The sequence below is a fragment of the Python bivittatus genome, unplaced genomic scaffold, assembly GCF_059951505.1.
Source record: "Python bivittatus isolate LINGU-HERP-01145 unplaced genomic scaffold, Pbiv_v1 ctg000560_np1212, whole genome shotgun sequence".
Lineage (NCBI taxonomy): Eukaryota > Metazoa > Chordata > Lepidosauria > Squamata > Pythonidae > Python > Python bivittatus.
This window is the reverse complement of record NW_028277083.1, coordinates 6297458-6325370: the sequence shown is the minus strand read 5'-3', so window position 1 is coordinate 6325370 and position 27913 is coordinate 6297458. Positions and strand designations below refer to the sequence as shown.

General features: G+C 43.0%; 2 protein-coding genes across 5 annotated transcripts in view; one reads left to right on the top strand and one right to left on the bottom strand.

Moving 5' to 3' along the window:
• The window catches only part of CYTH3 (cytohesin 3), a 54344-nt gene extending 32983 nt beyond the window's left edge, over positions 1-21361 (top strand). The window contains exons 5-15 of one of the 2 annotated variants that reach the window (XR_015797421.1): positions 264-382; positions 6833-6913; positions 7890-8002; positions 9227-9375; positions 10539-10651; positions 15850-15928; positions 16020-16091; positions 16850-17004; positions 18259-20048; positions 20178-20930; positions 21008-21361. Coding sequence is in view for 1 of the 2 variants with exons in the window: in XM_088148073.1 (XP_088004199.1) it covers positions 264-382; positions 6833-6913; positions 7890-8002; positions 9227-9375; positions 10539-10650; positions 15852-15928; positions 16020-16091; positions 16850-17004; positions 18259-18331 (951 nt within the window). In the remaining variant the exon portion in view is untranslated. Of the gene's footprint in view, positions 1-263; positions 383-6832; positions 6914-7889; positions 8003-9226; positions 9376-10538; positions 10652-15849; positions 15929-16019; positions 16092-16849; positions 17005-18258; positions 20049-20177; positions 20931-21007 lie in introns of those variants that run through there. The other variant, XM_088148073.1, reaches the window with a different exon arrangement.
• Positions 21362-21635: 274 nt separating this feature from the next.
• USP42 (ubiquitin specific peptidase 42) overlaps positions 21636-27913 on the bottom strand; it is a 29441-nt gene continuing 23163 nt past the window's right edge. For 2 of the 3 annotated variants that reach the window (XM_088148069.1, XM_025164729.2), the window contains exons 15-17: positions 26141-27451; positions 24776-25098; positions 21636-23075 (exon numbers count right to left, since the gene is read on the bottom strand). In XM_088148069.1, the coding sequence (XP_088004195.1) occupies positions 23023-23075; positions 24776-25098; positions 26141-27451 (1687 nt within the window). In that variant the 3' untranslated portion in view covers positions 21636-23022. The remainder of the gene's footprint in view (positions 23076-24775; positions 25099-26140; positions 27452-27913) is intronic. The other variant, XM_088148070.1, reaches the window with a different exon arrangement.

Genomic DNA, 27913 nt, shown 5'->3' with positions numbered 1-27913 from the left:
CTCTTTTTATCTTCAAAAGGGGACAGGCTTTGATTACACCTTGACGTTTTTGACCCTCCGCGGACGGACGCCCCCTGCAAACTGTTCCTATTGCTGAATCTGCTGAATATTCACTTTGTTTTCTGCTCCTTGGACTAACAAGCAGGGTCATTACTTGCTGAAAAGAAAATGTTCTCTCAAGCTTCTTGATATTTCCGGAATGTAGATTTCGATAAAGAGGAACAAAGCCTGAATTCTTGTCTTCCTTTTTTCTGCTGTTTTAGGGAATTCAGTTTCTCATTGAAAATGATCTCCTACAGAATACTCCAGAGGACATCGCTCAGTTCCTTTATAAAGGGGAAGGGCTAAATAAAACGGTTATTGGAGATTATCTTGGTGAGAGGTAAGTGAAGGCCAGTCCCGGTGTGTATCTCCTTGAGATGGACGTAGAGAACTTTACTTACAACCTTGATCTTCCTCTGCTTTTATGCCAGGAAGTTCAGCAGAATAGGAACACTTGAGAAGTTATTTTACAGAAGCACCATCCCATCTCTGAGCCAATGAAAAGAGCCTTTGAAGTATGAAAAAAAAGTTAGCATTGAAAGCACTGTAAATATTGCAGTTCAACTGAAGGGCCAGGCAGCTCCATCCCAGGTCCCACCACAGAGCACATTAAAGTTGGCAGCTCTGATTGCTGTTGTAGGGGTGAGTTCCACACCGTTGCTGCATTTCAACCCCTCCATAGCCCTCCCAACATTTCCACCGTGTAGTTTCTCACGCTGCTGAGTGGGGAAATATTAAACATGAGACTAGAAAGCCATCCTGTTAAGAGTTCATTGTAATCGCATGTCGGTGTAAATGGAAGGACACTTCATTTTTGCCTTGGTCACACCTACCTTAGAGGGACCTTCCCACCCACCACAAAGATCGGTTGTGTCATTCTCTCTTGGAGCTCCTGGTTAGGACTGGCCAGTTCTTCCATCTAACTTTCACACTGATTTATTGGGTTTTTAGAAACCCACCTTTTCTGCCCTTTGAGGTAATAGAATATCCAAGCCAGATTTATTTGTCCTAAGTGGCTTCACGCCAGTACTTTGTCCCCTCAAGGGAACCTGATCTTTTCAACTGGAAACACTAGGAGTTTGAAGCTGAGAACTTTTATTCCAAGAATAGGTTGAGAAAGTCAGTGCTTTCTTTGGTGGCCGTCAGGCGTCCTGCCCCAATGGACTTTTTTTTTGAAAAAGAGATCTATTCACTTAAAACTATCCATATATAGAAAGTTGGGCTGCTGCAAAGCAAAAGGTTGGATTGTGGTTTCATCTGTATTCCACAATGCCCCAAAGATGTCTTCCCAGGTCTTCTTGGAGGATAAAGATGGTAGATACTTCAGCACAGTGCTTGGTTTAATTAAAGTGAGCCCGCTTGGTGAGAAAGCAGTTAAGGAAGGAGATGGCCTCAGAATGTCACAGAAGATTTGGTTGACTGCCCACATCTCCTTTGGGTGCCATTTTGTAGAGAAGCCTTCAGGGGCACCATTTTGTGAATGTGCTCTTTCTCCAAATTCCAAATATGCCCGTCGGCCTTGCTCTCTGCAACGTGCATTGCATGCACTCTGCAGCTAAGCTTTTCTGCTTTTTTCCATCATTAATTTATTATTAAAATATGCATTCATAGACCAAAGAGAGAGAGAAAGAGAGAGAGACAAAAGCTGAGAAAAGAATCCAGAATACAAATCTTGGGGGAATTTCAAAGTTAGATTTTTTAAAAATAGGCTGCAGCATTGAATATTGGAAGACCAAAATAAAAAGCAATTGCTAATTTTAGAAGGCATATTAGTTTTATTTGTTATTGCTAAAATTCTACCTATCCTGTCTTTGTAGTCATCTTTTTTTTAGTTTTCTCTCCTTTGGAAAAATTCTTTAGTAAAAATAGTAAGACATTGAAAGAACCCTTTGTTGTGGTGACAAACGTGATTGAAAAAAACATAAATTCAAAGGGGGGCTTAAAAAACGAGTGGTCGGGAATGGAGGTTGCCATCTAAATCATCTTGAGAGGGTTGACTTCTCCAATTTCATTTGGATTCTCTTGCCTGCAAACTATTTCAAGCTTAGGGTGCGTAACTCGTAAACGTGCCTCAAAATAGCCCAGACGGGCGAAGATGGAGAGCATCTTGATGGAGTCCTCATGGTTTCTTCGGTTGTAATGCTTTCCAGAGACAAAGAATATAGGAGCCTCTTCTCAACTATCTTCCCAGCGTAAAATTGCAGGAATCAAAGAAAGAATTCATCCAGCAGTAGGAGCTTATTCCTAAAACTCTTTGGGGATGAATCTCCAGCCTAATCCTACTTCTAAGAAACACTAAGCTGCTTTCTTGTGATAATGCAGGCAGGAGAAAGTTGTGTAAAAGACACTGCAGGATGGCAGGCCTGTTCTGCTTGCATGCCCCTCAAGAGGACAAAATGAGGTCCAGCATTGTCCCCAAGGCACTTAAGAAGGAGCTCAGCTGGCGAGAAAGAGAAATGCTGTCAATGCAACCAGCCGAACTCTGTCCATGACTCTGTTTTCTTCTGCTGATCTTGATTCTACCAACATTGGCCAAATAGGAATTTAGGTTTTGTTCATATCACATTTGCTTCGTGCAGGAGATGGTCAAAAGGGAAAAACAACAACATATTTTGTATTAAATTGGCTTGGAGTAGGGTTGCAAGGTTACATTTTTTTTTTAAACCTATATAATCCTTGAAGGCTGAGATTTATCAGTTTTGTAGAAAAGAAGCTTGTATGTTCAAAATGTGCCTAGAATGACAGTAGTTTAAAAATATATATATTTTATGTGACAATTCAATATTTGATTACCACTATGCTCCATGGGACTTACTCCAGGAAACATGTCCATAAGATAGTAGCCTAAGTCTCATAAAGCGAGTAACTTGGTTTGAGATAAATCAGGATTTCAATGGTTTTTTTTAAAAAAATAAGCACAATGATTGAGTTCACACAGTATGCTAAGCCATAATATTGTTTGTTTTCTTTAGGCGTATTGATGTCTTGAATCTAGTCATTGTGTCTTGCAAATCATTGCTTTGTGGCCTATGCAAATGAACTCATTGTGGTTTATTCAGTAGATCATGTGGCTTAGCATGATGGGTGGAATCTGTGTCAGGGTAAAAATGCACAAGATTCCGTGTGCAGCTTATACTACAAAACAGGAAATCTGTGACACTTGCTAACCATTTGATTGTGAAATTGATTGATCGGGAACCCAGAGTTAATCCCTGTATGTAAAGCCCTAAGGACACATTCATGCTGAAGACCATTGTCCTGTATGATGGTTGAATTTTAAGACTGGCATTGCGTTCTATAATTAATGAAAACAGATGGTCTGTACAACTTGGACACAAGAAATGTTAGTCAACTGTGTATTATCTTTAGCAAGTTATTGAGAAATTTTCCAAACTCATTTCCGTGCATTTCTCCCATTAGTTAAATATCTATCTACATACTAAAAATATATCTAAAAGACTCTGCTGTGGGTCCATCTGTTTGGGGGGGTGCTATCAGCTTGCAATGCAGACTTGTAAAATTGTTCAGAGCATTTATATCAATCGAATTTATGAGATGAGGAATTCAAGCCAGGACAATTTCATGTTAATAATGTATCCTGGTTTCAATCCAGGGAGACAGCAATATTCTTTTGTTTTGCTTTTCCCTCCTCCCTTTCTTTCATCCTCCCAACATTCATGTGATCACTTCCCAGTTTACAAAGAAGGAGGTCATACCCGACAAAGGTCATTCAGAGATCTACTTAGAATTATCTCCCAATCTTCAGCTGTTGCACTGAGGTCAACAAGGAGATCACTCCATAACCTTGGATGGGGTTACAACAGAGAGAATTATGGATTCCCTGAGATAGAGGTAGTCCTGGTTTGCTACATATACATAGTAGTTAGGTTCTCTAGGCTTCAGGAGATCAGTACCAAGATATTGATCAGGTTTTCTGCAGATGTCAATCTCATCTCTCCCAAGTATTATATGACTGTTCATAAAACATGCCTGTCATAAAGCCTATCACAGAGGCTAGATTCACCTACCATGCTAAGCTAAGATAAAGTTTGTTTTGCTTTTGGCATGGGCAACTTGTTGTTGTTTAGTCGTTAAGTCGTGTCCGACTCTTCGTGACCCCATGAACCATATTGCGCCAGGCCTTCCTGTTCTTCACTGCCTCCCTGAGTTTGCTCAGTTTCATGCTCATTGCTTCAGTGATGCTATCTAACCATCTCATCCTCTGCCGTCCTCTTCTCCTTTTGCCTTCAATCTTTCCCAGCATCAGGGTCTTCTCCAAAGAGATCTCTCTTCGCATTAGGTGACCAAAGTATCTGAGCTTGAGCTTCATTATCAATCCTTCCAATGAGCAGTCAGGGTTGATTGACTGGTTTGACCTCCTAGCAGTCCAGGGGACTCTCAAGAGTCTTCTCCAGCACCACAGTTCAAAGGCATCAATTCTTCGGCGCTCAGCCTTCTTTATGGTCCAGCTCTCACAGCCATACATTACTACTGGAAAAACCATAGCTTTGACTATGCGGATCTTTGTCGGCAAGGTGACGTCTCTGCTTTTTAATAAGCTATCTAGGCTTGCCATAGCTTTCCTCCCAAGGAGCAAGCGTCTTTTAATTTCATGGCTGCAGTCTCTGTCTGCGGTGATCTTGGAGCCCAAATAAATGAAGTCTGTTACTGCTTCCATTTCTACCCCTTCTATTTGCCAGGAACTGATGGGTCCAGATGCCATGATCTTAGTTTTTTTAATGTTGAGTTTCAAGCCAGCTTTTGCACTCTCCTCTTTCACCCTCATCAAGAGGCTCTTTAGTTCTTCACTTTCTGCCATTAGGGTGGTATCGTCCGCATATCTGAGGTTGTTGATGATTCTCCCTGCAATCTTAATTCCGGCTTGTGATTCTTCCAGCCTGGCATTTCTCATGATGTACTCTGCATATAGATTAAATAAGCAGGGTGACAGTATACAGCTTTGTCGTACTCCTTTCCCTATTTTGAACCAATCGGTTGTTCCATGACCGGTTCTAACTGTTGCTTCTTGGCCTGCATACAGATTTCTCAGGAGAGGGCATCTTGTACAAGCCATAATGATATTATGTGCACCATGATATCACTTGCATAATGACGTCACAATGCATATGGCATCAAGTAACCCCTCTTGTTGTCCCCTGTACACAGACCGAGATGCCCATGGCTTAACATGTTATATGAACTTATTCATGTAGTAGCTGGGAATCTTGCAACCATCTTTCACGCTTATGCGCTCTTTTTCAGAGAGAACAGGAATTGTTGCTTCTATATTACTTTCTTTTACTGGACCCAATCTTCATTCAATATAATTGGAGCATTTTATAACTAAGAGTGAGGTCTTGGAGAAAGATCTTGAGATCTTTGAAATGCTCCAAAAGATCTTGAGATCTTTCTCCAAAAGATTCTCCTGGACCATATTTGCTAAATTGCATCATCATTGTTGTTGTTGATACGATTGTGCTAAGGTTAAAAAACACGCCTTTTGATCCACCACATTTATTTCCCCTTGGCAAGCACACCACAGTATTTATACAACAACTTGCTTGCCTCCAATTTAATTAGTGGGTTTTTCGACATACTAATTAAAATTCTTGGAAAGGTTTGTGGTGTTCACTTTGAGAACTGCTGTAAAAATCCGCCTACCCTTTCTTGGGGTAGAAGCGGATCTGCAACATTTTAATCTACTTATGACTTTCAAACACACCGTGTGGATTGCAGGACTTCATCCTTGCGTGGTTGACTGATGCTAAATCATTGTCTTAATGGCATTATTGCTTACGTTAAAGAAATGTGATGGGTGCTGGATCATGACCTTAGCGTTCACATCTTTGACAGAAAACTTGACAAGGTATGGAAGGTAAATAAGACTGAAGGATTTGCTCAGAGGTTCTAATTTGGAGTGCCGTTGGCTTCATGACAGTCCCAAGAGCTCATTGAAAAAAACAAACCAAGTTTCTGGGTTTCCTGTCTCTCATTGGAATAGGATGACAGACTGGAACTCCATTCTGCTGACTCTTGAAGGAGGCAATCTGTGTGAGGACAGGTTCTCTCGGTTTGCCCTTGAGAAAGGAAATACAAGTGATTTGCATAGTGGTTCCCTGTTATGTTTTTTTCCCCCATATCTGCAAACATGTCCGATTCTCAGAGACTGCCTGGATGAGTCCCTGCAGTTTTCTTGGCAAGGTTTTTCAGAAGTGGTTGGCCATTGTCTCCTTCCTGGGGCTGAGTGAGAGGGACTGGCCCAAGGTCACCCAACTGGTTTTGTGCCTAAGGTGGACTAGAACCCACAGACTCCCAGTTTCTTCGCCTGGTGCCTTAACCACCAAACACACCAAACTGGTTCATTATGGTAGCAGGCAAGCTGATATTTTGCTGAATGTAACAGTCAGTTGTGATGGAGACGTGATGGTTAGCCGTGCAGGAGAGGGGGACCTACCAGTTGGAGGAGGGTGCGTCCTGTTTGAAATCAAGCCAGAGGAGATGAATTTCACTGTCGCTGGAATAATCAGTATGCGTTTTGGAAAAAGAAAATCTTGGTTATAGTAATAGAATCATATGATCTTTGACATGAATGCCTTCTTCAATCAGCTAATAATAAGATTAATTTCTTAAGGTTATGGTTGAGGACTGCCTAGCATTGGACCAATGAGTACAGCTTGATAACAGGCCAACTAAAACGAAAAAAAACCCCAAACCATCAACCTCAACAGCCCAACAGCTGAATATTAAATGAAATGGTTGCTATTTCAACATTTTTTTCTTTCTTTTACAGGGATGACTTTAATATCAAAGTCCTTCAGGCTTTTGTTGAACTCCACGAGTTTGCAGATCTCAATCTTGTCCAAGCATTACGGTAAGAAATATTTTTAAAAGGCTGTTGGAAAAATGACGTTAAAAATCCTTTGCCTTTTTGAAGCAGGAAACCCCCCCCCCCCACTATTTGCAAGACTTGTCTGGTGTTAGGAAGATCCGTGGACTTAACCCTCCATATCTGCATACAGAATTGTGGCCCTACTTGTTGAGTTTAGCACTACGCACGGCTTCCTGCACTAAGCCACAAGATAGTTTGTACAGTAATAGTTGGGGTGTTAAGGGAATTCAACTGGTGTGGTTTCTTAGCATAATTCATGGCTTAACCAATGTGGCTATCTTGGGTGTGTCCACGGGGATAATTTAAAAAATCAAGATGGCAGCCACAACCCCATGATGGAAGCCCCGCCCCCTTTTGGCTGCCATCTTGATTTTTTAACCACCCCTGTTGACAATCACCAGGGTCAGATTTACTTCACCACAGTTGGTTGAATAAGTCCCTGTTTGGCTGTGTTTGTACAGGGCACAAACTCTATTGTTGCTTCAAGCGTGGCAGGAACCTGTTCATAGATAGTGTGAACGAAGGCCGCCAGGATCACACCAGTCATGGCTTAGCGTGGTCATGAAGCCATCTGGACATGAGCTGAAACTTAAGCCATGTTTAAGTCTCTTAAATGTTAAATCCTCTCCTGTGCACGGCCTGCACCATCTAATCCGCTGGATCAGACCGTTGCTGTGGAAATCACGGAAAGGGTTGGCTTGATTGATCTTTTGCAACAGGTCAAAAGGTTGTGTTGGGAGACAAAGAGATCAGGTTGGCTGACTTCTGTAATCAGCAAACCTTGTCCTGCTTGAGCTGCTAAGCTACCAAGATGACCTTCAGAGAAACGTTTCAAACCCAATCTGATATACAGATGTTTAATTTCTGATTCGCCTGAACTCATGAGAGTCTCCTTTTATTCGCAAGAGGCTTGGACTTGGGTTGTACTCTGTCCACAACTTTCTGGATATCTTTGCAGGCAATTCCTGTGGAGTTTTAGATTGCCTGGAGAAGCTCAAAAAATTGATCGTATGATGGAAGCATTTGCTTCACGCTACTGCCTTTGTAACCCTGGGGTCTTCCAGTCTACAGGTTAGTGGATGTGGCCTTTCCTGCTGCTCTTTGCCTCTATCAGTTGGGCTCCCACATTCTGCAAGTCTCAACCTGTTTGGTGTTGTAATGGCTTGGCTGGCTGTTGTAATGGTTGTCAGTGGTGACAACTGTTGTTTTGCTATGTTTTTGGAAACCTCTTTAGAGCAATAGGGGTTGGAAGGTGGGGAAATTGGCCAGATACACAGTATGGCTTAGCATTATGTGTGAAGCAGGCCACTATGATTTATTCAAGAAACTATGGGTAGAAGTTGTATCTTAGAATGTAAGAAAAATCCTGCTTTACCATCTTCATCATCTTTGTCCAAATATTATTTTCTGTTGTTTCTGAGCAAAGAGATGATCTCTGCTAGGAATGATTATAAAACAATGATTGGTTTCATCTAACAGTTCAAGACCTCCTCACCAAAAAAAAAAAAAACAAGTTAAAGCTTAATGTGATGGGTGAATCCCTGTTGACAGAAACTAAGCTGAAGAAACCCTGTAATGATCTGGTTTCTTCTGGAGTGTAGAATCAAATCTCTAGATTCCAAGCTATCTTTTGGTCACAGGGATGGGTTGGTCCAAAACATGTTACAATGGAGTCTCCATAGATGCCATTTATTTATGACACATGTTAATAGGGTTCCAGATGAGATACATCAACTTCATACGTTCCTTCCTTTTCTACCATGTTTTGGCTCACTGACTTACTTCTTGTATAACACAATACAGAGCTTCCTGCTTCACTTGAACGGGCAAATTGTGGCTGCCTTCCAAACCAGGTTGCAAACTAGCTTTGATCAAAGGATTCCACTCCTCTTAAGCACAGGCAGAAAAAACCATAGTCAAACAATTCAAATTCATTGGATACTGTGGGTTGCTCCATCATAGAAGGATTGCCCTGAACCAAAACATGCAAGAGGAAGATCATTTTTGTCCTGGGAAGTTGTCTGGTCATGAAATGGCATGACATTGAGAATAATTTGCCAGTAGTAATTTCATGCCTAGAACACTGAAATACAGCTTTAAGTTTTCCTTCTTGGACCCATGCCTGAGAAATTTGTGTCCCAAGTTCAACACAACTCCAGCAGGATGGCTTTTCTCTCTGCTGGGGGTAGTAAGAGATGAGAACGTGCTTGTTTACTTTATTCCTCATGTGCCAGAGGCTGGTTTTACAAGCAGCTGTGCGGGGCAAACGTCCTCCTTTGATGTTTTGTTTCCCAGATACATGCTACGTACTCTCGTTCGCAATCATTATGTTGAACACAAGTCTACACAACCACAATGTAAGAGACAAGCCAACAGCGGAGAGGTTTATCTCTATGAACCGAGGTATTAATGAGGGTGGAGACCTCCCAGAAGAACTGCTACGGGTAAGTGGCTTTGAAAGGGATGAGCACGTGATGTAGGGCTTTGAAGTGGGGCCAAGGAATAACTACATTGCTCTTGGTACTGATCACTGTGGAAACCAACACAACAGGGTTCACATCATGGGACGTTAGATCTCAGTAGAGAAGTGATGGTATTCCTGTTGTTATTAGTTGTATTGTTATTATTGGTCCTATTATTTTTTCATTCCATCAAGTCTTCAAAGATTTCTGGATGATATACACAGTTGCCCTTGAATTTGATCCTTTAGTATAAACAATACTATGAAATGGAGTAACCTTAGAGTGAGGGACTAGCACAACGGTGACCATCAAGCTTTGAGGTGATACAACAAACTGGCCCCTGGTTTTAGTCCAACATGCTAGCTGCTGTGTTGCCCTGTCTGGCTTCACACACTGTAAGGAGCAACATGACTTAGTATAATGCATAAACCAGAGATCTCGGAACTCATGCAACCACGATGTCTTGCAAGGTGTAGACCAGGCCACTGATTTTTACTCCTTCTTTATACAATGTATTGGAATGCCTTCATGTATTCAAAGGCCTTAGATTGTAGTGCTACCTTATGCTGAATTAGACTATTGGCCCATCTACCAGACGATTACTCCTCTGTCTTGCAACTGTTCTCCAGGATGTTGGCCAAGAAAACTTCTGTCTCTGCCTAGAGATGATTTTTTGCACACCCCTTCCTTCTGTTGCTCGGGCAGCTTTGTAGAGGAGCATGTGGCTCTCAAATGACAATCTAGATATTTTTTCTACTGTAGTGGCGACCTGTTGACTGTCCTTCTTGCAGGAAACTCTGTTTTTCCTGATCTGGCAAGATTGCCTTGGATGAGGCTTCTTCAGAGTGGGAAGCCTTCTCTTGGAAAGAGAGAACGAGTCTGCCTTGCGAAATCGGTATTTCCCCAACTTATACAACCACTACATTTTGGATACATCCCAAACACATTTGTAGATTGTGGACCAAACTGTATTTCATTTCCAAGCGCTTAACAATTACTTATTGAAGTTGTCACATGTCCTAAAGAAGATGTTGCCAAATGGTCCTCGAAGAAGAACAGACTCTTGATTTCTGTTTGAGATTTCTGAACAGAATGTATCTCTGGCCAGATGGTGTTAAAGTTTTCTGCCTTCTCTTTTCTTCTAGAATTTATATGAAAGTATTAAAAACGAGCCCTTTAAGATTCCAGAAGACGATGGGAACGATTTAACCCACACATTTTTTAACCCGGATCGAGAAGGCTGGCTCCTGAAATTAGGTCAGTAGATAAATTCTGGCTTTTTCCTTGGCATATGGTTGATTTGCCTCTCTCCTTTCTGTTCTTCCACTGCTGTGCTGGAAATCGAACAGAATGGCAGTATTGTTACTTTCTGCTGAAGCATTATTTCATCGGCAATCCTTCCGCCTCATGATCTCCTACTCCTGCTTTTTGATTCTTTTACTCCGGCACGTGAAATTTGATTTCTGAGATTGCCCATCTCATCCGAAAAGCATTCCTCTCCTTTTTCAAGCATCCGAGCTCACGCATCAACAGCTCGGTTGGGTTTAAATAATCTCTCGTCAATATGCTATAATGTACGTTTACTGTTGGTTTTTGGGTCCACACCCAAAAGAAACATGCCTTTTTCTTTTATACCTGGATGTCTTCTGTTTTTTCCCACTCTGTTATTTGTGCATTTCTGTTGGTTTGATTTGGGGCTACGATTTTGGGGAATGAGTGGTTTAAACGTACCTTCTTGTTTTCTTTTGGGCTGAGATCTATCACCTTTCTGTTCTGTGACTGGCTGTCTCTTCTTATTCTGCGTTAGGAGGTACGTATCCCTCTTTTCATCTTCTGTTGCTTGGTTCTGTCTTCATTTAACCCCTTTCTCAACATCAGTTTGCTGACGTTTCTGTGCTTGTCACTAGAGCAGTGTTGTCCAAACTTGGCCACTTTAAGATGAGTGGACTTCAACTCCCAGAATTCCCCAGCCAGCTGGCTGGGGAATTCTGGGAGTTGAAGTCCACTCATCTTAAAGTGGCCAAGTTTGGACCACACCGCACTACAGCCTGCAGAATGGCGTGCGCCTAAATCGGAAACCTTAGCGAGTTGCAGAGTCCTTGGTAACGTCTTAACACTTTGTCACTGACCCCCTTGATATTCAGGGCAGTTTGATACCATGTGGTTTGACCTCTGTGGAATTAGAGCACCAAAGTAGCCCGTGAATTTCCCTTTATTTCCCATTAAAATCTCGATTTCTTGGGTTTTGATGCAACAGACGTTTTGCATGGAACAGACCAATTTTCTGCACCGATGAATGCCATCGGCATAATAGTGTCACTATTCCTCATAAATGGGCGCAAAGAATGCAAATTGCTGTGGGAGAATACTTTCTGATTTAACAGACATTTGTCAATAACGGACACCCCCTCTCCCATTAGTCTGCTAAAGTGAGGTTTTGATGTAGTACATTTTTGTTCCTGCCCAAGTTACTGGTGTCTTTCTCTTCTATGTTTGATCCCTGTGCAACAGCTCTTAACAAATACCGTCTGGTTGTACTCAGCTGTTGCCGTGATAAGATAATCATGAGAAGGTTATGCACCAAGGACATGTAGCTGGACTTATCAAGGTTGGTGGATTAGCAATTGGAAGAATTCAAACAAGAAAGAGTTTATATGAAGGGTAAAAACAGAATTCTCCATTGGTAGAGGAGTTCTGGAATGTTTTTCAGGAAACCAGAAAATTATCTGCAGGAGTCGTACTGGGGCACCTTCCCCCATTTTAAATAAGTTTTAAATTCAAAGTTCACATCCGCTACATAAATCAAGGCACAGTGACTTTTTCAGGCGGCCCTCACACAAAACACAAAAATGAAGTATCGAAAATGGTGAGTGGAGAACCTTCAGTAGACACATTGGAATTGGCCATCAAGTGAGATTTCAGCCATCTTTTGGTTTAATCATTACCTTCATTAAGGAGCCTCTGGACCTTACACATCCAAGTCTACCTGGAATCTTGGTGGTTGGCGCATTCCCAAAGCAGGCATTTCTAACCAAACCGGAGGTTCTCCAAAGTCACCTGGACTCTGATGACATGGTGGCCAGTTGATATTCTGGGTCCAAACTCTCCACTCTTCTGAAAAGGGCTTAGTTACAAATAAAGGTTTCGTGAGACCATCTGCCCCAGAGCGCAGCTGCTTTCGTTCCCAGCTAACTTACTGCTGACTTGTCTGTTTGAAAAGGACAAGTTTCAGAGTCTCACCCTGTCCATTTCAGAGGCAAGAGTTGGCTACTACTGTATGTTAAAGCTACGGAGGAGGGAAAACAGTCCATGAACGGCAGATGGTTTTTCTCCTCCTAGGGACCGGATTGCCAGAAATCTTTGCCAGAAATCTGAGGTTTGTTTTCTTCTTTGGCAAATCTGCCCTCTCCCAGATCACAAGTGGGGGGTTGCCCTAGTGATCCCCCTGGGTTAGCAGTGATAGAAACCCATTCCTCGCCTTTTTAAGAAGCCCTAGCAGATGTTTGCATCGGGTTGAATCCGGAGTCTTCTTCTAAAGGTGTCACTTTCATTGATAGAGAACGGATATGAGATGAGATACTGGCAAAGAGATTTTTTTTCTCTTCCCAATCCTACAGGACCCTTCAAAGTCTGCATGATTTCCTGGATATTTTACAACGAGGTGTCCATCACCTTCAATGATACGACTGCCCCATCTAAATTAGAAGGCTTCTCTGCGTGAAATTTACATTGCACAATTTCTGCATAACTCGGCAGCACGAAAAACATCTACTTTCCAATTCTCCAGGATGTTTCCCTCCTGCTGCTTTTGCTGTGCCTTTTATTCTCCCTTCTACCCCAAAATAAATACTTTTTGGGGTAGTGCTAAGAATTCCATTTCCTTCCCTCCCCCCCTGCCTGGGGAAAAAAAAATTGGTAACGCCCAAGTTTATTTTGGGTGAATTTGGAGACATTGCATAATGATTAATTGTGGGCCAACTGAGGGGGTGGAAGATGAAATCAGATCCCTGTTGCATATTAGTAGACACTGCAGCTGGACAAAATCTTTGCAAGCAATAGATCCCAGGGAGGGGTTTTTTTGGACAAGATTTTTTTTTAAAAAATTCCAAATAACAGTGTCTGTTGGCAACCGCTCAGCTCAACTGTCTGAGACTAAACCATTTATTGTAAATAGCCAAGGTCTGGTTTTAATTACTTCCTCTTCTGCTCAGGAAATAAATATATCCAATTTTGGAATGTGTTATTTTGCTTTCTCTGATGTTTCTGCTGAAAAGGAACTGTTCTGTGGGTCATGTGCATTTTCCTGACGAGGTAGCGAGAGGGTAGACTGTCTCTTCTTTAATGCCTTCTTTGCTTACCTGGTACGTGGCCAGCACCTTCACCTTTTGAATACTGAAAATCCCTTAGTGGAAAAATGCAAATTAGAGAAATTTGGAAGAAATTCTAAAGCACACTGAGGACAAGGTAGAAAAACAAAGGCCCCTTTTGCAGAAGGAAACATTGGAGAAAGAATAAGGTGGATTTTAGCACTGCCTTTGAAGGAAGAGCTTGGCCCTCAATGATCTGGGTGGACTTGGATTCCAAATTAAGATAAGCAGTTGCCATTGCTGGCTGATCCTTCATTTATGTTGGCGTGCCACCAGCTTTTGGATCTACCTCAAGCTAGTCATCTTTGCCACTGATTCTGAGTAGGAGTTTGATCCGGTTGGTGCAATTAAATCAAGTTCTGGGTGGCTCCTAGAAGTGCCCAGGTTCTGCAATTAATTCACCACCATCCTGAGTGTTTTCTTTCTGGAATTCCTTGCTTGGTGCCCTCAAACACCCATCCATCTACCCACCAACCAGGAAAAGGCTGTTCCTCCTGCCCTGCTAGGGTTATGCAACATGGGTCTGCTGGTGGTAGGAAATTAGACATTCATGTGAATGTTACGGAAGCTTTAACTTACTCTTAAACACCCTTCATCCATCCAACCCCTGCCTTTCCAGCAGGAATTGAAGACGGTGTCCATAAAATGCTCACCTCTGTTTTATCCCAACAGCTCTGTAAGATAGGTTAGGCTGAGAGTTAGTGCTTGGCCCAAAGTCTCCATGAACTTCCATTTCATTCATTTAGACAAAATATGGCCTTTCGAGTTAGAGTTCGTATTGCAGAGCGAGAAATAAAATGTCAGGATGTGTGGCCTATTCCTGCCATTGTTCTAGAGTTTGAGGTCTTTTAAAAAATAATAAATGGCCCACCACGAATGCAGAGCTATCTTCCCAAAGGGGTTTGGTGCAGAGGGTTTTCTATTCCTGAATTGAGTGACTTGATTATGAAGAGATGATAATTTTGTAGACATATTCTTCTATGTAGTGATATTTCTGGAATAATTGGTAATGAATTTGGCTATGCAGAGAATGAAGGCTAATGAGATAAAATGGGGGTGATGCACCTCTCAAATCTCTAATTAAAGAGATCCTTGGCTGCATTTTTGGGAGCGTCAAAAATAGTTTCTGCCTAAACTTTTGGCAAGAGTTTGGAACACAAATGAACCATTTGTTCTACCTTCTGCTGGGTGGGTCAAGAAGATGTTCCTGACATCTCTTTGAGATCTTTGACTTGAACTATCACTCATCAGCCCCCAAGTTGTGGGTGTCAAACTTTTCCCCCGTCCTTTCCCAACATTACAACTGGTAAGTCATCTTTTAGTACTGAAGTGTGAATTCCAAATTTTTCCAACCACAAGCCTTACATTTTTCTTGGCATGGCCTCTTCTAGAATTCCAAATGATTTGTGGTTTGATGAGGAATAGAATCTGGATGGACTGATGCAGACAGCCTGAATTCTATAACCGTTTGGTTAAATCATGAGCTTGAAAGGAACAGAAGGCGTCCTTGTTCTTTTCGTTTCTGATCAAACGAGCTTTTGAATATACTGGTGGGGAAAGGGAGAGAAGACTCCATTTCAGATACAGTACAGTGAAGGTTTTTTTAATATACTTTTTGGAAGGTTTTTCCCCTAGTGTTCAGATGGTTGAAGAATGTAGGCAGGCAACAGCATTTCATAATACTGGTTGGATGTACACATCATGCTAAGCTATAATGCAGGCCATTTGGATTTGGCTCCATGAGATGTGTGAACCCAGCCAGTGTCAGCTCAGTTGACAATGGGTAGGCAAGCCATGGATTAGTATTGTGTCTGAACTCAGCTAACTGTGGCTTGTCAAATCATAGTTACACAAACCGTGGCTTAACTCAGCAAACCAACCCAGCTATCGTTTCTGGATAAGGAGATTCTCAGTAACCTTGTGTTCATTTTAACCCTACTTCTGTATCCATCTCCCCCCTCAATCGTCTGATTTTGACCCACCTAATCATTTAATGAAGTAACAAGATAACCAGTTTTTCTATTTTGTCCCATCTATGGTAGCTTAGGATGAAACCCAATCTAACTGAGGGGGTTGCCTTTTGTCTTGTAGGTGGACGAGTGAAAACGTGGAAAAGGAGATGGTTTATACTGACTGATAACTGCCTCTATTATTTTGAATACACAACCGTAAGTATGGCTTGATGTTGCAGATAACGTCACTTCTACATCCAAGTTATTTCAACTGATTGACTGGATACTGTTTTTCCTGGATTCCTAGGACAAAGAACCCAGAGGAATTATCCCATTGGAAAACCTCAGCATCAAAGAAGTTGAGGATCCAAGAAAACCAGTAAGATCTCCCTCCTTCCCCATCTTCTTCAGAAGATCCTTTTCTCCCAGGGACCTTTCTTGATTCCTATCCATCAGTCCTCATCCCTAATGAGCAGCTCTTCTGGGTGTACCTGCTGGCTTCTCTACCCTCAGCTTGCTGATAAACTCTTGTCCTGGAGATGCATTTCAACTGCTTAGCAATGTGAACATCTGCTAAAATAAAATAGAAAATTGCTGATACACAATTGGGTGGGGACGTATGCGGAGAGATGGTGCTCAGAAAAGTCAAAATGACAGCCACCACCACATGATTGACGCCTTCTCCCTTTTTACAAGCGAAGAGCTTCAGTCATATGGTCGAGGTCACCATCTTGACTTCCTTGAACCACCCCAACCCTGCTGTTCAACTTTTTTTTTTAATTAAGAACTTCAGATCCAAAAACCTTATAATCACCAGTCATACAATTGTAACCATTATATCAATTTCTGTGTCTAGTTTTTATCTGTTCTTGATTATCAGGTCATTGTTAAGTCTTGCTTTGTTATGTTATGGATTGCTGATTTGAGTTGTAAACCACTTTGGTTATTAAACCAATGGAAAAGTAGGTTGGAGAAATTATACTGACTTATATAAAATAGAATGACATATATGAATACACTGTATAGTAACAACTGTCAAAGGAAGCTCTTGTTGTATGTTCGCTTCTGCAGCATAGCACCTCCATGCCAAATGGAGACTACTAGACTATCAATCTTGGTTTGTTTTCTCCTCCCTAGAATTGCTTTGAGCTGTACAACCCTAGCCACAAAGGACAGGTGATAAAAGCCTGCAAGACTGAAGCTGATGGCCGGGTGGTTGAGGGCAACCACGTGGTTTACAGGATATCTGCTCCCACACCTGAAGAAAAAGAAGAGTGGATTAAATCCATCAAGTGAGGGCTTTCTTAATTCAGAGATGAGTGGCACAAGGCCATCTGAACAGAGAGCTCAGCTTAAAGTGGTTTGCTTAGTTTGAGTTTTGCATATCGTATATACTTGTTCACCCTATATTGATTGATATCTTAACTTTGATTCAGGACTCAAGGGGGCATAGATAGCACTCCCTCCTATTTTTCCCTACAACAACCACCCTGTGGGGTTGGTTGAGCTGTGAGGGAGGGACTGGCCCAGAGTCCTTCAGGGAGCTTCTGTGGCTGAGCAGGGGACTACCACCTGGGTCTCTCCACTTCTGGTCCAGCACCTCCAGCATTACATCATAATGACTTGGTGCTAGACCAGAAACCAGTCAGTGAAGTTGGTTACTTCACAAATCATGGATCAACAAACTGTGGCTTAGTGTGATGTGTGAATTCAGCCTGTAAAGTTCATTTCCTTGTCTTTGGTGCACCATGAGACTTGCTCTACGCCTAGGCACTTGGATCTCTGGTCCTGGCTGTTGTATGTAGGAATTCTGTACCTATTCAATAGGAGTTTGTTTTCTCCTTCATGTGTATATATTCCCTTAATTTATATCTCATGCTACTTCCTGGAGCTCAAAATGGAACATGTTCCCTCCTCCAATTCTGTCCCTAACAACCACCTTATGAAATGGGTTCCACTGAGAGATTTTGGCGAACCCAAAATCACTAAGTGAGTTTCCATGGCTTAGCTTGGATTTGGACCTAGATCTCCCGATCCTTGTCTAATGCCCTAATAACTGCATCGCCTGGCTTATAATCAGAGAAGAAGGAGAACCATATTTTACAGTAGAAATGCAGGAAATTAATCCTTGGTTTGCTCCTTATACTAAGCCGTCGTGTGCCTTGCTGCTTTTAGCTTATTGTGCTGGGAGAATCCAGCCATTGTTCAACAAATGATGATTAAAGCAAACCTAGCTTAATGCAATCTGCGAACCCAACCAGAGACATGGGGAGGGGGTTGCCATTCAGTCAACGCTACCTTAGCGTTGAGAAACCAGGTGGAAAGTAACCGCCCAATGTGCATGGAGAGACAATGGCTTGTCCATAGTTTGTCATGGTCCAGGCCAGTGTTTCTCAACCTTGGCCACTTGAAGATGTGTGGACTTCAACTCCCAGAATTCCCCAATCCACACATCTTAAAATGGCCAAGATTGAGAAACGCTGGTCCAGAGGAACCATGAATTAGGGCAATGTGCAAACCCAGCCTAATAACTGTTTTTTCTTTAGAGCAAGCATCAGCAAGGATCCCTTTTATGACATGCTGGCAACTCGGAAGAGGAGGATTGCTAATAAAAAGTAGCCGTGATGAGGAAGACTCTCACCATCCATGTGCCAAGCGCAAGTGCAAAGGAAACCAGCCTCATTCCAGCAACCTTGTCTCTTTCCTGTGGCATCTGTTTTTCCCTTTGCCCATGTGTCTTCTACCCTACCATAAGCTCCTGGAAGACCTTCAGTTAGAGGGATGGGTCATTTGGGGGAATGGACGAATTGGGAGCCTTATGCCCCTTTTGGGGGTGTGGTGGAACCAAAAATGATCTAAGCATCTCCTGTCCCTCTTTACGTGTGGGAGGCATTGTTGGGGATTGTGACTAGTCAATGTTATGGCCTTTCTGGTACAGGGAAATCTTTTCCTCTGTATCGTTAGAGTCTTGCTCATACAGCTTATGTCCAGACTGTTGTGCATAATGTTGAACCCACCAGTGTGGCTGATGTGTGATCACATCTCCCTCTCCTCAACAGATGGTCCTGCTTGGAAAAGTTCTCCAAGATGTTGCTTTTTTCCCCAACTGGAATTCCCCAACTTTGTTTCTCTTGGGTTTTTAGTGCAATCCTCTGTATTGTCTTCTCTAGGAAGTTCTCATTCTACTTCCAGAAAACTGGATTTACAGGATCTGCTGTGCCTGCTAAAAAAGAAGAGCTATTGGCGGGTGGGGAGGGGGAAAATGACAAACCGAGAGTCACACCATCACTGTGTAAGCTGTGCCCCTTTTACACATGTCCACATAGAAGGACTTGCATAGAAGGACATAGGGGGACTTGCCTTGTGGTGTACATGAAACTGTCAGATGTTGTGGAAGCCTCTGATGAAGAGGTGGATTTAGCATAAAGCCTCAAGTGAGAAAAGGATTATCTACTGTGGTCAGAATATATTAGAAATTCTGAGGATCTTAATCTCACATGGTTAGGTCTATTCAGCCCTCTATTTGGAACCCATAAGATTGAGGGATTCCTAAAAGAAAGCAAAACCAGAGATGTTTTGCATTTTTCAGTCCCTCTGATTAGAAATCCTCTGTGGGCAAAAAATAAATCAATAAATAATGATCTGTAAGCTTCCTAGTGAATGAGAAAGCAATACCCTTGCTAGGCATATAGATTGTTTATAAATGTATGTATCTAACAGTATTTTCTCAGGAGAATCATCAGTGGCTGACAAGAAGTTCAGTAAGGTCAAAAGAACAAATTGCATTGGTGGTCACCAACCGGATAGCATTGACAACAGTGTTAACAGGGACCCAACTGAGCCAAAACTTTTAATTAGTCATAAGGTCAGTAAAGAAGTTACAAAAGGTGTAAGTTTAGTTTTAGTTTTAGTTTAGTTTAAAAGGCCTCTGAAAGTTTTTGGCTACTCAAGGTACTAGCTTTCTGAAGATATCAAAATCTCCTCTTTGATCCTTCTTTGTGCTTTGGCAAAATTGTGTTCTAGAAGTTGGTTTTCTCATACTGACCGCACAGATGACGGTCTACTCTTGGATACCAGTGGATAATCTTGGGTACATCTTCAGGGCTTGATCTGTGAGATGCATCCGTAACTGTCCTGTGCAATTTTTTTGAGTGGTGGTGGTGGTGGTTACGTGTGTGCACCCATTGCGTGCCAAGGACGGACTACCTTTTCTGGGCCCATGGGCCAAACCCCCTCCCCATCCCAAATCCTGCCATTTTGTAAGAACTTGCCTAAGAATTTCTGCTCTTAATTTTTATTTGTTATTACTTTCATGATAAGAGGGAGCCTAGGCTTGGTTTAGGGCAGTGTTTCTCAACCTTGGCCACTTTAAGATGGGTGGACTTCAACTCCCAGAATTCCCCAGCCAGCATGGCTGGCTGGGGAATTCTGGGAGTTGAAGTCCACCCATCTTAAAATGGCCAAGGTTGAGAAACACTGATTTAGGGAATAAAGCAGGAGGTACCCAAAAGTTCCTTGGAGCATTTGGATGGACCGCCTCTATTGTTTGTCCCAGATATTTGGGGGTGGGGGGGAACCAAGCATTCCTTTAAAAACTTCAGTCCTTCTGGTCTCCATCTCACCTCTTCCCTCACTGAGAAGGTAAATGGAATGCCATTTTTACCGGGCACCATCTTTGGGCTACAAAACTTGGACTGACCATTACCGCCTGCTGGATCCCTGCTGTCATCTGGTGTTCGTCTGGATTTTTGAGCCCAGAGCTGACAGCCTTGTGTTCTGCCTTGCTCACCTTGGGTCACTGTTATCCTTCCAATCTTAGGCTCTTTAGTTTTTGAGTCGTCGGGGTGCAGAGAGAGTTGAATAGCACTTTAGGTTCAGCTGGCCTGACGGGTGCGAAACGTAACAGGGAGTTTGGATTGGGAAGCTCACCTGAAGATGTTGGGTGGCTTGCCATGTGTGGTACTAAATTAAAAACTTTTTAAGCTTAAGAGCATTTAGAAGACTTCATACTTTAAAAGAAAAACCCTATTTTTACAAAGGTAGTACGTATCTTTCTAGGTGTGCTTGCTGGAAAAAAGGCTCAAGAGACAGATGAAGGCATCATGCTGGCTCCTTACTAGCCATGGTTAACGAATCAAGGGCCATCCTCTGTGGCATAATTCTGCTAGATTTAGTGGCCCACTGGAATGATTCTATGACTGAAAGAGATGCAGCTGAGGCCACTAAGATGTGTGGACTTCAACTCCCAGAGTTCTCCAGCCAGCATAGCTGGCTGGGGAACTCTGGGAGTTGAAGTCCACACATCTTAAAGTCACTACGGTTGAGGAACGCTTTTCTAACCTAGCTGAAATTTTGGCTTAATGTGCTTATGATGTGATCCTAGCCTATTATGCTTTGTCAACAAATCTTGCCTTGGTACCATCATGACCCAAGGGATGTGTTCTTGAGATTGGCTAGTGGTAGTAAGGGAACCAATTTTCTTTCTGTACAGGGACCTTTTCGGCCAGGTATCGCAAATGAGTATGTAACTCCCCAGTTCTATTTTCTTGTAGAATATTTCTTATCAACAACTAAATGTAAAGTCAATGTATATAGTGTACATTTATGTATTGACTGAGTGCTTGGTTACCAATAAAGTGCGCAATCTAATTCCGTATCCACCTGTGGCGATCTAGTACGACTGCTTTGAAATCCATTTAGGCAACGAAGCCGTCACTTTATCTAAAAATAAACGTGAATTTGACGAAGGGGTGCTATTTCTGCTTAAACACTACAACACTCAAGTACTGGAGGGAAAGTAAATGAGACCTTGCTGGTAACGGCAATTGAACCAAGAGCTGGTTAAACTCGTGTGACCTTCAGAGGATTTGTGCTGAAACAACAGTTCATACCCATCAGCTACAGTCAGATGTAACTGAACTAACCACAGAAACGCATTTGATTTGATTTGTTGGATTTATATACTATATAAATTTTACATGCCATATATTTACAAGTGGGGCAAGTGCTTTTATCTTTAAAAAAACAAAGATCAAACTTTAGACATCTCTGAACAACACGGCTTGTATAAATCAGACAGATTATTCAGATGAACTGTATTTAATACAGTTTTCCCCACTCTGTCTCCTGATGCAGGACCAGTGAATTAAGTGTATCACAGTTTGATAGCATTTCATCATTAAAAAATAAAAATAAAAATAAATCACAGTATGAACGTGTCTGTAACTAGAAACTTTGAAGGGACAAGAACCAGATGGCTGAGACCTGTCAAGACAAGCATCACTACATTAAAATTAAACACAATAAAAACTTAGCGGAAGAATGAAAATGGCTCCTTCCGGCAGCTATGGACCCGGCACCTGCTCTTGCGTACTTCCGGCGTAGGCCAGAAGCCCAGATACAGTAACGCAATCTGAGCGCTTCTAAAGAGCAGTAGAGTAACTCTGCAGAGCAGATAGATGCCCGAGGACAAAGCGACAGAGGACAGGAAGAAAAGCTGAAAAGGGATGGAGGGAGGGAGGGAAGGAGGGATAGAAATAAAAAAGGAGCAGCTGAGGGCCTACAGGAGGGTACAGCAGGAGACGCTGCAAAAGGCAGACAAGGATCGCTCAAGTGGGGGAAACAGAGGCAGAAGCATTTCCCGCAAGAAACTGGCTGCCCAAACACTGCAATGGCCAGTTGGTGTTGAAATGAATTCCGGGAACCCAAAGATTAGGCCGGAGGACAGGCTGCGGTGACAAGCGGTCTTCGGACATGTTCTGTGATACATTCAAAAACTGGCAAGCGTCTGAACAGCACACACTTCACAAAGTCCAAGACTGGAATCCAACAAAAGAAATGACGTTGAGTTTCTAGTAGCAGACATCCGAGGGAAACCGATGGAGCTCTCGCAAAAATCCAAGTTGCGTGTGAAATGTTTAAATAATTATTTAAATTAAATAGACACTATCAGTTGCAGCTTGCTAATTCTGTAGTTTCCTCGCCCCTTGCGCCAAATATGTAGACTTGGAGCAACATCACGTGGACAAACACATTCAACCTGAGTCGTGGAACGAAGCAGCATTTGAGATGTTCTGATCCAGGGCAGTATTTCTCACTGTGACATTGACAGTTCACAATGTTCAGCAGCTGTAGAAAGTGTCCATCCTCTTGTGTTTTGGGATTGCAGAGAAATTTTTTTTTTAAAAAAAAGAAGAAAGACTCTAGGTAAAAACTAAAAAAAAAAAGGGGGGGGGTTCTTCAATGGTAAAATCCTGTACAGTATTTTCTGAAGCACCAATTATGAATTAAAGAGTTAATCGCTTTTCGGTTTATAAATACACTGTAAGCTGTGAAGGAATAGCTTCCAATGGACACTCCGGATCTGAAAGGCAAGGATGACAATGTGATTTTTGAGGCAAAGAGGAGGTTTTCGTAGCCCAACACTTCTCAGCCTTACTGGCATGTGACAACTCTACCACCTGCACTGCTGAAAAACCATCACTTCTCGTCTTTCTCTGAAACAAACTAGTCCGTAGCAGTGAGAATGCAGAAAAAGCCAGCAATCGTTAACAATTCTGCAGCTTTAAAACTGGTGCTTAACATTTCCCTTCCCATGGTGGTTATCTAGCTCCTAGCCACAAATAACAATAAAAAAAACTGAACAAATACTAGAAAGCTCAAGGAATCCTTCACTTTGGAATCACAGATTCTCTCCTTGCCTTCAAGAAGGCTGTTACGATGCTGGGTCAGGAAGGGAGGTGAGCCTGGCGTTTGTGGTTCTGCGATGGAACTGTTAGGGCGCTTGGTGGTTTGAAAGGGTTTTTTAATTCTGCGCCTTTGGTTATTTAATTGCTGTTAGCCACCCAGAGTTATTTTATAAAGTATGGACGGCCATATATGGGGGTGGTTAGTGCCCTGATGATGCTCCCTGAGTTATTTGCCAATTCTCCATCATTCTTGGAATTTATTTATTATTAAGATTGTTTTCATATTGCATTTTAATGGATTTTAACTCTGTTGTTAAACTGCCCAGAGTCATTTCAACGAGATGAGTGGTGACAAATCTGATCTATAAATAAAATAAATAAATATAAATCTTTTAAATAAGTACAGTAATCACTGAAATAAATGGAGGATGCCCAGCTCTTGGCCAGAATGCACCCAGCTAGAGACAGCATTCTGAAATACTTGCTGGAATTTGGTATCTGCTACCAGCAATACTACCATTCTCTAGCTGGCTTCCAAAAGCGACAAGCTAGGGTTATATCAGAATAATCCCATGGGGGCTTGGTGGTCCAGATGAGCATGATCCAGACCTTCTCAAACTCTGAATGCAAAAGGCAGGGCCCATTATTAGACCCTGCAGGTAGAAGGGTCTGCTGGAGTTTGCTTCTAAGGTTGGTTGGCATAACTGTGGTTGGATGAAGTCCGAAAGAAAAGAGATCAGCTGGTGCCCTTGGCTCCATCACCTGAACCTTTACTAAAAGACTTTTGGCATAAAAATGGAGCTGGAATGCCATTGCATGAAATTGTGAGAGAAGGTGAGCAATAATAATAATAATAACAGTAAGCTAAAAGGAGAGGCTGAAGAGACTTGGGCTCTTCAGCTAGACTGAGGGGAGATGTGTGTCCAGGTACACAAATGGAAGCTACAGAGAAGATGATCAAGAATGATTTTCTATGGCCTTAGAACCTAGGACCAGAAATAACACGTGAATTATGGGTGTCTGTATTTTGCTTGAAGATAAGGAAAAAATTGTAAACTCTGGAGGTTTTACCTCTTGTGAATACTTTCATTAATTTTCCTGCCCAGAGGGTTGGACTAGATCAGTGTTTCTCAGACTTGGCAACTTTCAGATGGGTGGACTTCAACTCCCAGAGTTCCCCAGCCAGCCATGCTGGCTGGGGAACTCTGGGAGTTGAAGTCCACCCATCTGAAAGTTGCCAAGTCTGAGAAACCCTGGAATAGGCGATCCATGTGGTCCTTTTCAACTCTATGATTCTAAGAACCTCAAAGAATGACAGGAGGGCAAGGACTGAGTCACCCCAATGATCATCTTCCTCCCAGCCTCCCTTACTTACCAATCTTATGATCTCTCAGTGGACAGAAGCCATCCCTGTTGCTCCTTTCAAGGCCCTTTGCTTTCTGGCAAACAGCCGTGGTTTCATTGCGGGAAGTTGGGCTGTGTTTTCTACAAGCCTCTGAAGAAGATCTGGGCACCTCCCAGGTTTTGAAATTCTTGATTTCCAAGGCGGTTGGCTTGGGAAGGAGGGGTGTTGAGCTTCCGTTGCAGTCTTCTGATTTCTTGGTATGTTTCTTCTTCTTTTTCTTCTTCTTCTTATGTTTATGTTTGTGGGTCTCGGCCTCAGAGCTGGAGGGAGAGGGGTCGGAATCATGGCGATGCCTGAAGGGAAGCAAAAAGAAGTAGGTGGGAAAAGCCACATGGCCACTGTGATCCAAGCAGCCACTGCCCCTTTAAGGAGGGCTCCCTTAACTTTTTCCTAACCTTTTCCTATGCACACGTTTATGAGCACTGATGCTTTCAGGGAGAAGGGATTCCTCCTGCTGCTAACTGTCCCTTGCTGTTGGGCAGCCATAACGAATTTAAACAAACAAACAAACTTTGGATCTGCCCAGAGAGACCATCTATCTGCCTGTTGAAGCAGAAAGGGACCCAATCGGGATCTCATCTTTCTTTGTTCCTGCATCCTTCCCAGGGGCTTTGCCTTTGCATTGCGCCTTTAAGTCTGCAAATTTGATGGGATTATCATCTTATTATTCATCCCTGCAAGGCATTGGGAATTTTTTGTTTTTTCTGTTGAACTGCAAGAAAAAGGTACGTTTTAAATTACTATGCAGTTTACTCAGTGAAGAGGCCGATGCAATAGGTAGACACAGGACCTATCGGCTGTCCTCGTGCCTTGAATGAAGAGAAGTTTTCTGTGGCTTCCATTCATTCATTCATTCATTCATTCATTCATTCATTCATTCATTCATTCATTCATTCATTCAGCCATTCCAAAAAGAGGGGAGTGAAGACTGCTGTGCGACCCATTTTACAGATAAGGAACTAGGGCTAAAAGAAAGGAAAGTGCTTAAAGCCCACCCTATTAATCCATAGTTCATACATTTCAACCACAATTCTCCCATAATATTAATACACCGATGTCATGAAGCTATATCCACTTCCTGGAGGATTCTGTTGAAAAGTAAGTGTTAATTCAGAGGTAGGCCACAGCACATCAGCCAGACCTTTCCAAACGAAATAAAAATAATTTAAAAAAAATTAAAGTTCCTGAAATCTTTCAGCCACCTTTGGGGGGCAGAGTGGGACATCTCGGCTCCTGTGAGAGGACAGGGTTGGTGACTCTGGTATAGGTTAATAAAACGAAAGATATGTGACCCACTCCCATTACGTCGCCAGCCTCCCGCCCTCCTCCGCTCACCTGTAATCTCTCTCTTTGTGTTTATCTTTTAACTTTTTCTTCTTCTTGGACTTCTTGCGTTTCCTCCCCCTTTGTTCACTGAGAGAACTGCTTTGCAAGATTTTGGGGTGTCTCTTTTCGAGGATGCACTCGCTCGCCTCAGGGTTTGGGGAGCGTCTTTTCCGGTCCTGGTCTTGACTCCACCGGCTTTTATAATAATCGTACTTATAAGGGCTACTGTAAACGTGACTTGATTTGCTATAGTCTCTCTCAGAATGAGCAAATTTCCTCTCCTGATTATGCCTGGGGACGTGGGAAGTGGAGTAATAGTAACTGTAAGATCGACATCCATCCCACCTCCTTGGGGTCTCCTGGTAGTACCTCTCCCTACTCCACGATCTCTCTCCTTTCCCGTAACAGTGCCTGCTCCGCTCAGAGTCTGTTTTCCCCCTGCTGCGGGATCGGTAAGGAGGGTATTTTCCCAAACTCCTGGCAGGATCGGGGCTGCCCGGGAATCTGTAGTAGCTTGTGCCGTGGTGTTCCCGTCGGTGCTGGTCCTGCTGCTTAGCCCGCTCTCTGCTGTAAGCGCACCTCTGCTTGCTGTAATGTCCCTCGGGCTGGCTCCGGCCGGCCGCCCCATCTGCCGCCTCTTCCTCGCTTTCGGAGCGCTTCCTTTTGGAACGGTAATGCTCTTGGTCAGTTTTCTTGTAGGTGTGGGCTTTCTCCTTGGGGGGCGACCTTAGCCCTGGCTTTTCGACACTTCTTCGGACCGGTTCGCTGCTCTCCGCCGGCTTGCCTTCCTCCTTTGAACACGGGCTCTCGGCGACAATTTTGGGCTGTGGAACGGGGGAATTTTCGGCACACGGGGCATCCTCACTGCTCTGGGGGTTGTCCTGCATTTCGTGACCTTTCTCGCCTGCATTTAGCAGGGCCTTTAGCTTCTGAGGCCTACATTCACCGTCCGACCTTATCCGGGGACTCTGCCCATCTTTTTCCGTGGGCCCCACCTTTCCTTCGGCAAGCTCAGGGCCCTTTTCGAAAGCTGCCTTCTCTTCTTTTGATGTTCCTGCCCTTTCAGGATGGGCTTCCCCATCCACTTGTCCAGGGAAAGCTGTTTCCTCTGCTCCTGGGGAACCGGACTGAGGATCGTGCTGCCTGTCACTCTTGAGCGGCCTGTCTTCCGTCTGGGCGGTCCTTTCACAAGGATCCTCCGTGGTCGAAGTGACGTCGGGCTCCAAAGGTGGCAAGGGGGCTGGGATGCTGTTGGGAAGGGCATTGGAGGCCTTTTCAGAAGCACCCTCGGCCAACGATTGTTCTGGTTCAGGAGCACTGCTGGTCAGAAAGAGAAAGATGCGAGAAGGATTTCAACATGAGCATTTCTTAAATGTTCTAGGAACTTTTAACTTCTGGGGAACTTTTTTTTAAAGGGGGAAAAAAAACTGGGGACCACTCTCGGCATTTGACAATACAGATTTTGTGAGGCCCATAAAAAGGTTATCTTGCCAAAAGTAGTTTGTCTTCCTCATCTCATAAGATAAAATTCTAACTGCCCCAAACACAGAGACATGGAGATCCTTTTCTTCAAAGCAAGGCAGCTTAAAAATGCAGCCTCAGAATCTGCTTCCCTTTCTTATCTCCGATCCCTTGTTTCACCCGGATTCCCTCAGTTCCTGAAGTAGGCAGGAAGAATTTACCAGCACAGGAGCAGGACACACCATCAAGCAGTTAAGATGATGACTTGAAACTTTAAATCAATGAAGACGGCAATTCTGAGTTTAAAGAACTATAAACCAT